At 44.2% G+C, this 11,883-nt stretch overlaps 1 protein-coding gene across 3 annotated transcripts in view; it reads left to right on the top strand.

Moving 5' to 3' along the window:
* Nucleotides 1–307: 307 nt before the first annotated feature.
* Nucleotides 308–11,883, top strand: part of LOC105490196 (poly(A) specific ribonuclease subunit PAN3) — a 161,074-nt gene continuing 149,498 nt past the window's right edge. For all 3 annotated transcript variants that reach the window (XM_011755596.3, XM_011755598.3, XM_011755597.3), the window contains exon 1: nt 308–930. In XM_011755596.3, the coding sequence (XP_011753898.1) occupies nt 501–930 (430 nt within the window). In that variant the 5' untranslated portion in view covers nt 308–500. The remainder of the gene's footprint in view (nt 931–11,883) is intronic.

Here is an 11,883-nt window from a genome sequence, read left to right as displayed (position 1 = left end):
AAGCCCTCGCGTCTCGGCGCGCACGCGCAGCGGCGACGGCCGTCTCAGGAAGAGGAAAATGGAATAAACAACTCGGAGGAACCAGAGCGCGAGAGAGCGAGTGGAGGCAGAATTTAAAAATAAACCGGCCCCTCCGCCCTCCCCACCCGCTTGCCGCTGCCGCTCCCTCTTCCCCTGCCCGCGCCCTCGAAGTCCCCGTCTGGGCCCGCGCGCCCACCCCGTCGTCCCGCGCGGCCCCTTTAAGAAAAGAGAACGAGAGAGTGAGTGAGAGAGAATCCCAACTCTCCCCCTACCCTCCCTCCTTCTACCCCCTCCTCCCTCCCCTCTCCCCTCCCCCCTCTCCCCGGGCGGCTCCGGCTCCCGCAGCGGGACAGACCCACCCGCCCAGGCTTTTATCCGGCACCGGCAGCGTCTTCCTTTCCTCCCCCGTCTATGGTGGCGGCGGCGGCGGCAGCGGCGGCTCCTCGGGCGGCGGCGGAAGACGAGGCTGCGGCGTTGCCATGAACAGTGGCGGCGGCCTCCCGCCCCCCTCGGCCGCCGCCTCCCCTTCCTCCTCCTCGCTGGCGGCGGCGGTGGCGGTGGTGGCCCCGCCGGGGGTCGGGGGTGTCCCCGGCGGGGCGGCGGTAGGAGTGAAGCTAAAGTACTGCCGCTACTACGCTAAGGATAAGACTTGCTTCTACGGGGAGGAGTGTCAGTTCCTGCATGAGGACCCAGCCGCCGGGGCTGCCCCGGGCCTCGGCCTCCATAGCAACAGCGTCCCCCTGGCTCTGGCTGGTGCACCCGTGGCCGGCTTTCCGCCCGGAGCCGTCCCGGGCGGGGGAGCTGGGCCGCCCCCCGGGCCCAAGAAGCCGGACCTGGGGGACCCGGGGACAGGAGCCGCAGCCGGCGGAGGAGGCAGCAGCGGGGGACTCGATGGACCGCGGTTGGCAAGTGAGTGTGGTCCAGGCGGGGCGGGCCGCGCCGCGGCAGCGGAGGGCAGGCCTGAGTCCCGATGAGGCCCTGCTGCCGACGGGAGCTGAGCCCGGCCCGCGGGCTCCCTCCCTCACCTCCCAAGGCGGTCTGAGAGGCCTAGGCCGGGCCTGAGCCCTGCTTCCTTCTTCCTGCTTCCCCTCCCCACTGCCTTCGGCAGGCCGGGGAGCGAGGGGAGGTTGGGTTCCCGGGAACGTGGGTGGGAGGACTGGGGTGATGTGAGTGGGGGCGGGGAGGAAGGGGGATGGGCTGTGGCGTGCGGAGTGTGAGAAAGGGGGTGTCGTTTCCGGGAGGTGTGGAAAGGGGCTGGGTTTGCAGGCACATGTGTTTTGCGTGCCCTTGTGGAGTGGCGTCTGCAGAGTGTTGAGGTTCCCTAGTGGGGAGGGGTGTGTGTGTGTGTGGGTAGGGGGCGGGAGGTGAGGGGCGGACTTAAGGCTTCGTGGAGTAGGTTGAAAGAACGGAAAAAGTTTGTAGAAAGCTTGCAGGAGAAAGGTTTTCCAGGCAGGAAATGCTGTCTAAGGATTAAGAGGGAGCGGACTGTCGCATTCAAAGTGTGCTCAGGTTTAATCGAGAGTTTAGAGTAGGGACTTCACAAAGACGCATTTCATCTGAGTTTCCCTGAAAGCTAGAATAAGTTTGCTGGGTGGTATCAGCTGGGATCCTGTCTTTTATAGCTTTGTATCAAGCAAACTCCTAGCATTGTGTCTTGAATGCATGTCATGTGCAGCCTCCGTTTATGTGCAATTGAGCTCTTGGGTGGGGACATCTTAAGGCTGTTTATGTTTCTTTTTCATTTGTTGTTGTTGCTTTTTTTTTTGGAGACAGTCTCGCCTTGTCGCTCAGGCTAGAGTGCAGTTGCGCGATCTCAGTTCACTGCAACCTCCGCTTCCCGAGTTCAAGCGATTCAGTTGCTTCTGCCTACGGAGTAGCTGGGACTACCGGCGCGCGCTGCCACGCCCAGTTAATTTTTAGTAGTTTTAGTTGAGATAGTGGTCTCGCTGTGTTGGCCAGGCTAGTCTCAAACTGCTGGCCTCAAGTGATCTGCCCTCCTCAGCCTCCCAGAGTGTGTTGTTATCTATTGATTTGCAGCTTGTTAGTTGTTAGTGGAGTTTACAATTACCACAAATGTGAGTGTAATCTATTAGAAAATGTTGCCTTTAAGAATAGAGCCGGTGCCTGATGTTCCTGTTTTGTTAGTATATTGAGCGTTTCTAAACCAAATAGGAGTCCTACTTTCCTGGAAATTACTGGAGAACTTTTACATCTTAAAATAATCCGATAGGCAGTTCAATTTGTACATGAGAACATTTTGTCTTTTTCTTAAACACTGTTAATGAATCTGATAGGAAGTTTTAGCGTTTAATTGCTCTATGAAGATTATTTAATATCTTCCCCGGGGTTTTGCTTTCTTGCTCTTTCTTGCTTTTTCTTTTGAGACGGGGTCTTCTTAGGTTGCCTAAGCTGGTCGGGAACTCCTGGGCTCAAGCGATCTTCCTGCCTGGGCCTCCCGAAGTGCTGGGATTACAGGAGTGAGGCACCATGCTGGGCCAAGTTCTTTTTTTTCCTTTTCTCCTTTCTCTCTTCTTTCTCTTTCTTTTATAAAAGTGTTTCATTTGTTGTGATGGGCTTGACTTTAATGAAGATATATTTGCTGAGGCTGATAATGCTAAGAAAATTATTTTGTAAATTCAGATGTTTTGTAAAACAAATGGTTACTTATGGGTGGAATTTTATCACTTTTGAGCATCATCTTTGCATTTTCAGGGTAAACTTGCTGGATGTGTGAGTTGTGACTAAATAGTAATGTTTGATTAGTAACCTATGACACTGAACAATAGTTTTCTTACTGACAGAAAGAGGCACTTTTTTTTTTTTTTTTTTTTTGTTTAGATGGAGGCTTGCTCTGTCGCCCAGGCTGAAGTGCAGTGGTGCGATCTCAGCTCACAGCAACCTCCACTTCCCAGGTTCAAGCAATTCTCCTGCTTCACCCTCCCAAGTAGCTGGGATTACAGGCATGCGCCACCACGACCGGCTTATTTTTGTATTTTTTTTTGGGGGGGGGGGGGAGGGTTTCGCCATGTTGGCCAGGTAGGTCTCAAACTCCTGACCTCAGGTTATCCTCCTGCCTCAGCCTCCCAAAATGCTGGGATTACAGGTGTGAGCCACTGTGCTGGCCAGAAAGACGCACTTTTTAAATGCTGGTGTTAGACTTCGTAAGTGATCTTTGTAGGATTTTCTTTTTAAAAACATCTTTTAAAGTTTTATCTATCTGTTAATCTTATTCGTGACAGACAGCTCTGACGATCTTTCTAGGATTTTTCTTTTCTTTTTTTTTTTTTTGAGACGGAGTTTTGCTCTTGTTTCCGAGGGTGGAGTGCAATCTAGTGATCTTGGCTCACCGCAACCTCCGCCTTCCGGGTTCAAGAGATTCTCCTGCCTCAGCCTCCCTAGTAGCCGGAATTACAGGCATGCGCCAGCACGCCTGGCTAATTTTGTATTTTTAGTAGAGAACAGGTTTTCTCCAAGTTGGTCAGGCTGGTCTCAAACTGCCGACCTCAGGTGATCCACCTGCCTAGGCCTCCCAAAGTGCTGGGATTACACTCACCAGGCTGGCGGAGGATTTTCTAATTAACACACAATAGGTAGTAGAGTTGAGACAAGAAAGAGGACTGGATGTAAGCAGATGAAGATGGGAGGGGAAGGTAAGTACCCTTAAGGTGGAGGAAAAAATATTAGCAGTGGCTCAAAGGTGGGACACCTTAGGAAAATAATTGAGATATAGGAACTTGAGAGGACAGGCAGTTAATGCTGAAAAGGTATTTTAAAATTAATACTTTGTCACTGGTTAGTAAAAGTTGTCTGATTAAATAGTTGATTTATGTATTTGGATTCTGTGGTGTTTGCTTTAGCTTGACTGGCTGAAGCCTAAGGCTCCTCTTTTCTGTGATAGGTGTCTTGGTATCTCTCAGTAATTCCTTATGGATGGCGATTTCTTCATAAGGAATCACATCCTAGGTATTACTGAGAGATACCAAGGAATGGGAAATAATGTTGCTCAGGAATCAGGAAAAAAGGTTGTGTTGGTAATTGTATGGCTTCTTTGAGTTTTTACACTTACTGTTCGCTTTTTTCTTGAGACAGTTTCACTCTTGTTGCCCAGACTGGAGTGCAATGGCAGGATCTCGGCTCACCGCAACCTCTACCTCCCGGGTTCAAGCGATTCTCCTACTTCAGCCTCCTGAGTAGCTGGGTTTACAGGCATGCATGCACCACTACGCCCGGCTAATTTTGTATTTTTATTAGAGATGGGGTTTCTCCATCTTGGCCAGGCCAGTCTTGAACTCCTGACCTCAGGTGATTCCCCTGCCTCGGCCTCCCAAAGTGCTGGGATTACACGCGTGAGCCACCGCGCCCGGCCTATTGTTCACTGTTTAGACTACTTTCTACCTTTTACTGTGTTCTTATGCAGTGTGTTTTGAGAGTATTGATCTGTTTGTTTATTTTATTTTAAAGAGATGATGTCTTGCTGTGTTGTCCAGGCTGGTTTTGAACTCCTGGGCTCTAGCAATCTCCTGCCTTGACTTCTCAAAGCACTGGGATTATAGGTGTGAGCTACCACATCTGGCCTTCATTTGTTAATTGCCTAAGTATATGAGGCAATTAAAATAGACGGCACTTTTTTTTTTTTTTTTTTTGAGACGGGGACCACAGGCACTGGCTATCAAGCCCCTCTAATTATTTTGTATTTTTGGTAGAGATGAGGTTTCCCCATGTTGCCCAGGCCGGTCTCAAACTTCTGGGCTCAAAGCGATGTGCCCACCCTGTGAGCCACCATATACACCATAATTTAGTGTTCTTAATTTCCGTGTTTGTAGGTTTTGATTGAATTATTTGACAACAAAAGAAGCAAAAGATTTAATATAGAAGTACAAATTTCTGGTTTCCCTTTAAGGACATCTCTTACCTGTGTTGGAATTAGGGTTGTTGATAGAGCATAATTCTCTCCATTTTGACTCATACCCTAACTGGATGACTTTTATATCTAGGCATTTGAGGTTTTGACCCTAACTTTAGCACTTCACATTTGCAGAATTGTTTTTGTTTTGTTGGTGTTTCAGATAGTGTGAAAACCTTGGAGGTGGGTGCATGAGAAAACTTTATTTTTATTTTGCAGCCATTGGAAAACTGAAGCACAAAGGCTTTTTCTTAATACGCTTAGTTGCAATGATGTTTCAACCTTAAAGGAAACCGTAATTTAGTTTAGTTTTTTTTTTGTTTTTTTTCTTAATTTTTTTTGATGAGGGCGTTGGGGGTTCTTTTTTTTTTTTTTTTTTTGAGATGGAGTCTCGCTCTGTCGCCCAGGCTGGAGTGCAGTGGCCGGATCTCAGCTCACTGCAGCTCTCCCTCCCGAGTTTACGCCATTCTCCTGCCTCAGCCTCCCGAGTAGCTGGGACTACAGGCGCCCGCCACCTCGCCCGGCTAGTTTTTTTTTTTTTTTTTGTAGTTTTAGTAGAGACAGGGTTTCACTGTGTTCACCAGGATGGTCTCGATCTCCTGACCTCGTGATCCACCCGTCTCAGCCTCCCAAAGTGCTGGGATTACAGGCTTGAGCCACCGCACCCGGCCAGGGGTTGGGGGTTCTTGCTATGTTGTCTAGGTTGGACTGCAACTCCTGGGCTCAAGTGATCCTAGCATCTCAGTCTCCTAAGTAGCAAGTACTACAGGTGTGCCACACCATGCCTAGCTTACTTAACATTTTGTGTTTCTGTTAGTCTTGGGATTTTTCTAAGGCTTAAGAGTGATTTGATTTGTATTCAACTGCATTATCGATTCTTGACATTTAATGATGTAATTCTAATATTTTCAACTGGCTAGATTTTCAGAGTGGCTTTAATCTTCAAAGTGCACAGTTTTTAGCAGGTAAAATATTTATTATGCCAATATTTATATTTTATGTACATTATTTGAAACCCACTAGTTTTAATTTACCAAAATACACTTTTCAGTTCTACTAATGTGGTTACTAGTGAATAAGACATGTTTCAGACAGAATCCTGGCTCTTTGACTAGCTTTGTGACTGAGCGAAGTTTTAACTTTTAAGCCTCAGTTTTTCTCATCTTGAAAATGGGAATGTTATGAGAATTGCGTGGCATTGCATACACATATTGAGGTTTCAGTCTTAGTTGTTGCTATTATTAAATATCAGTATACGTTAACCTCTATATTTCCTTTCTTCTCCAAATTTTTGAGGGCATACATTGAAGACCAGTAAAGTAGCTACAGATTGTTGGATTGTGATTGTCCAAATGGAGGAGGGCAGTGCCATGGATAACTTGAAGTTCGAATGGTAACTTTGGAGTATATAACGTGTGGTGTGTGGCAAAGCTGTTTTTGTTTAAGCCAAGACTAGCCTTTACATCCCACAAACCTATACTAAGTGACAGAAAAGTGAGTACTGGTAATTTGCCGTTAGGATAGCTGGCCTAGGTTTAAACATTTTTATTGGAATAATACACTAAGTATATCACAAAGACTATATATTCATTTCACTCATCTAATATTCTGCTTCCAAGGTGGTAGGCTCTGATTTAGGTGATAGGAACAACAACAACAAAAAACATAATTCAGCTCTAACGGAGTTTATATTCTAGTGAGGCTGTAAATATCTATAAGGTAATATTTGGTTTTGGTAAGTTTTTTTTTTTTTTTTTTGAGATGGAGTCTCTCGCTCTGTCACCCGGGCTGGAGTGCATTGGCACAATTTTGGCACACTGCAGCCTCCACGTCCCAGGTTCAAGTGATTCTCAATACTCATGTCTCGGCCTCCTGAGTAGCTGGGATTACAGGCTTGCGCCACCACGCCCAGCTAATTTTATATTTTTAGTAGAGATGAGGGTTTCGTCATGTTGGCCAGGCTGGTCTCGAACCCCTAACTTCAAGTGATCCACCTACCTCAGCCTCCCAAAGTGCTGGGATTGCAGATGTGAGCCACCGTGCCTGGCCCTGAGTTTTTAAATGATGAAAGGTACACTTTTTTGGTAAAAATTTACATTGGAATAGAATTGTATAAAGTCAAAATAAATCAGTCTCCTTATTGCCCAGGATTAATCGTTGTTAATAGTCTGTGTGTTTAGATCTTTTCTACACATTGTATGGTGTAGACATAGATCTAGTATATATATTAAAATATATATTTACCTATATATATTTCTCTCTCTCTCTCTCTCTCTCTCTCTCTCTCTCCCCCCTCTCCCCTCTGTCTCTCTCTGTCTCTCTCTCTCTCTCTCTGTCTCTCTCGTGTTAGCTTGGGTTGCCAAAATAAAATATCATAGGCTGGGTGGTTAACTTCCCCCCACTCCTCCCCACATAGATCCAGGAACTTGAGTGGCTAGCTGGTTTAAACAACAGAAATGTGTTTTCTCAGACTTTCAGAGGTTGGAAGTCCCAGATGAGGAGTTGGGTTCCTGGTGAGGGCTCTCTCCTGGCTATATTATCTAGGTATGTGAGCACCCAAACATAGGTGGTATAGCCTACTGCATGCTAGGTGATATGGTATATAACCTGTTGCTTCTAGGCCACAAACTCGTACAGCCTGTTACTGTACTGAATACTTTAGGCAGCGGTAATACAAAGGTATTTGTGTATTAAAACATTTAAACAGGCCAGGCGCGGTGGCTCACACCTGTAATCCCAATATTTTGGGAGGCCGAGGCAGGCGGATCACGAGGTCAAGAGATAGAGACCATCTGGCCAACGTGGAGAGAAAGCCTGTCTCTACTAAAAATACAAAAAATTAGCTGGACGTGGTGGCGCACGCCTATAGTCCCAACTACTCGGGAGGCTGAGGCAGGAAGAATTGCTTGATCCCAGGAGGCGGAGGTTGCAGGGTTGGAGCAACCCGAGATCGTGCCACTGCACTCCAGCCTGGTGACAAAGCAGGACTCTGTCTCAAGAAAAAAAAAAGAAAAAAGAAAAAAATAGAAAAGGTACAGTAAAAATACAGTGTTACATTTTTATGTGATTACTGTCATACATTTGGTCTGTTATTGACTAAAACATTGTTACTAACAAATCATTATATGTTTATGTCTCATTTCAGGACTTAGTACTGGACCGAAATTTTGATTTTATTGTGGTGTCTTACAAAATAAAACTAGCCTTTGGCTAGTCATTTGGTCTGTGTGAAAATACATTTCTTTGCAGATGGTCTCCATTTTGAATTTGTAATTCATTTGTCAGAATGTAGCCCCATCCATAAGTCAAGGAACATCTAGATTTATAGTGATTTGACTTCCAGTTTTTGACTGTAGGATGAGTTTATTCAGGCATTAAATGCATTTTTGACATAACAGTACTTTCGACTTAAAATAGTTACATACCAATAAAACCCTTGTTAAGTAGAAGCTATTGTTAAGTTGAAAATGCATTTAATTCACCTAACCCGTGGAACATCATAGCTTAGCCTAGCCTACCTTAAATATGCTCAGAATACTTACACTAGCTACAGTTGGGCAAATTACCTGACAGCACAGTATACTGTATCAGTTGTTTACCCTCCTAATTGAGTGATTCACTGGGAGCTGTAGCCTGCAGCCATAGTGCAACTTTGTGACAGAGTATGATACCACGGATCACTAACCTGGGAAAACGTTAAACCTCAAAATTTGAAATATGGTTTCTACTGAATTCATATCATTTTTCACATAATCATAAAGTCAAACCATCATAGTCAGTTTGGAATTGTCTGTGTAAGTAAGAGTGTGCTGATCTCACTAATCCTGGCTGAGTCAGTTGGCATGTAGGTAATAGCCCTCTTCCCTGAAAAAAGCTTTGTCTTTTCTGATGTCTCTTTTGGCATTATCTCTCTTGCTTTTTCTGTAAAAAAAATAAAGATACTGTTCCTGTTTTTTCTAAAGCTGTTTGATTTTTTTTTTCTTTTCTTTTTGAAACAAAGTCTTGTTCTGTTTCCCATGCTGGAGTGCAGTGGTGTGATCACAGCTCTTAGCAGTCTCAACCTGCTGGGCTCAAGCAATTCTACCTCAGCCTCCCAAGTAGCTGAGACTATAGGCATGAGCCACTATGCCCAGCTCATTTTAAAATTTTCTGTAGAGATGAGGTCTCCCTGTGTTTCCCAGGCTCTTCTCTAACTCCTGGGCTCAAGTGATCCTCTTGTCTCGGCCTCTGAGAATGTTGGAATTAAAGACGTGAACCACCACACCCTGCCTAAAGCAGTTTTAAATTATAGTGTGTGTGTGTGTTTAGAGATGGGGTCGTGCTCATTTGCCCAGGCTGGAGTGCTGTGGTACAATCATAGCTCACTGCAGCCTTGAACTCCTGGGCCCTAGCAATTCTCTTGCCTCAGTCCACTGAGTAGCTGGGACTACAGGCATGTACCACCATGCCTGGTTATACATTTTTAATATTAAAAAAATGCCAGTGTCAGAAAAATAAGAACAGTTTCTTGTTTTTGGAATTAGAAATGTAATACATGCACAAGTTAAACATTTAAATAGCACAAAAGGGTACACAGTGAAAAACAGCCTCCTTCCCTCCCAGTTACCTGATCCCTGCCTCCCAAAGACAGTCACTCTTTCTAGCTTATTTGGGGTAGCCACTGACAAATATTCTTTGCCTGTACTATTAGTCATATGTTTATATTTCTCTACATCTAACACATTAACACACATATATACACATGTGCATGAGTGCACACATGGAAGCCTTATGCACTTTGAATTTTCTTACCTAATGGCTTATCTTGTAGTTTGTTCCACATTCACACATAGAAATCTACCTTATTCTTTCTCATGGCTGTGTAAATATTCCATTATATGTTTATATTATTAGATTCTTTATAATGTATATTTCAGCTGTTTATAGTCTTGCTATTACAAATGTTGGCACAAAGTTATGTTTTAATGTATTATGTATATTTATTTACATATACATTTACGCAAATATGTGATATATACTTAAGGAGCATATAGAGTCTTCAGTAATCTGGTTCACACTTGATACATTAAACAAGTCACTGTGTGACTCATACCTGTAATCCCAGTAATTTGGAAGGCTGAGACAGGAAGATTGCTTGAGCTCAGAAGTTCGAGACCAGCCTGGGCAATGTAGTGAGACTCTGTTTCTACTAAAAATAAAAAAAAATTAGCGATGCTTGGTGGTGCACCTGTAGTCTCAGCTATTCAGGAGGCTGATGTGAGAGGATTGCTCGAACCCAGGAGACCTGGGAGACAGAGGATGCAGTGAGCTGTGATCACGCCACTGCCCTCCAGCAAGACCCTGTCTCCAAAAAAAAAAAAAAAAAAAAAAACCACTGTATTTATATACCATTGGTTGAAAATAAGATACTTGAAATATTCATTCGTATCTGCCCCAGTAAAATTTTTCTCCTCAATGGCTAACATAACCTAGAGATAGTTATATAAATCACATGTTTGATACCATAAGTTGATATTTGTAAGTAGCCTAGTAGTCCCTGGAAAGTTTCATTTGTGTATGTAATAAAATTATGTTGTTACTGATTATTTACTAGTCGATCTACATTCATGTTTTGTTTGTTTTGCTTTGTTTTTTAGAGGTCTTGCTCTGTCACCCAGGCTATAGTGCAGTGGCACGCTTGTAGCTTACTGCACGCACCCTTGAACTCCTGGGCTCAAGTTATCCTCTTGCCTCAGCCTCCTTAGTAGTTAAGTCTACAGGGACACGCAACCACACCTGGCTAATTTTTAAAAATTTTCTGTAGAGACAGGGTCTTGCTATGTTGCCCAGACTGGTCTTGAACTCCTGGCCTCAAGTGAACCTTTCACCTCAGTCTGCCAAAGTGTTGTGCTGGGATTACAGGCATAAGCCACCGTGCCAAGCCTACATTCTTTATATAGATACCTTACGCTGCTTTTAGAAGTATCAGATAGAGCAATTATATAGTTGGAAAAAGCTGGAAAGGACTTTATATATCTTTATTTTAACTTTCTTAATTTACTCCTCTATTTCTAAGTTTACTCTGCTGTAATACTGATGTTCCTGAATTTGATGGTATACTTGATTGAGAGATGAGATCACGGTGAAGAAGGACAAAATGGAAAGAGGCCTTTAAAATTCCATGTCAGTTTTTATGGTTCATAGATGCTGGGGCAGTATGTCAGCTATCTCTGAGGAAGAGCCCCGTTGATACATGATGGGACAGGGAATCTTCTGCCTACTCCCAAAACTTTGGAAAATTAGTAAGGCAGCATTTAAAGAAAATTTTTAGCAAGGTCCTCAGATATGATATATATTATAAAAAGATTTAATGTGGGCTGGGCGCTGTGACTCATGCCTGTAATCCCAGCACTTTGGGAGCCCGAGGTGGGCAGATCACGAGGTCAGGAGATCAAGACCATCCTGGCTAACAGGGGGAAACCCTGTCTCTACTAAAAATACAAAAAATTAGCTGGGCGTGGTGGCGGGCACCTGTAGTCGCAGCTACTTGGGAGGCTGAGGCAGGAGAATGATGTGAACCTGGGAGGCGGAGTTTGCAGTGAGCCGAAATCATGCCACTGCACTCCAGCCTGGGTGACAGAGCGAGACAGCGTCTCACAAAAAAAAAAAAAAAAAAAAAGATTTAATGTATGTAGGTAATATCTTTGAAAAACTTAGATTATGACAAACATTCAGCTTAGTGTAATTTGGGCTAATAATAAATGGAGATTAATTCATTTAATTGGCTAAAGAACATTTATTGAGTGTTTACTCTGTTAGGTAGTGTTTTAGGTTTTTAGGATATCTTAGTGAACAAAATAGATTAAAGAAAAATCCCTTCCTTTGTGGACCTTACATTTTAATGGGTAAGGCAAACTGTATTTATAAATATAACTGCAGTAATTGTATAGTATGATAAAAGATGACAAGTCCTACTAAAA

Source organism: Macaca nemestrina, chromosome 16 (assembly GCF_043159975.1).
Source record: "Macaca nemestrina isolate mMacNem1 chromosome 16, mMacNem.hap1, whole genome shotgun sequence".
Lineage (NCBI taxonomy): Eukaryota > Metazoa > Chordata > Mammalia > Primates > Cercopithecidae > Macaca > Macaca nemestrina.
This window is presented reverse-complemented; position numbering and strand designations above follow the sequence as displayed.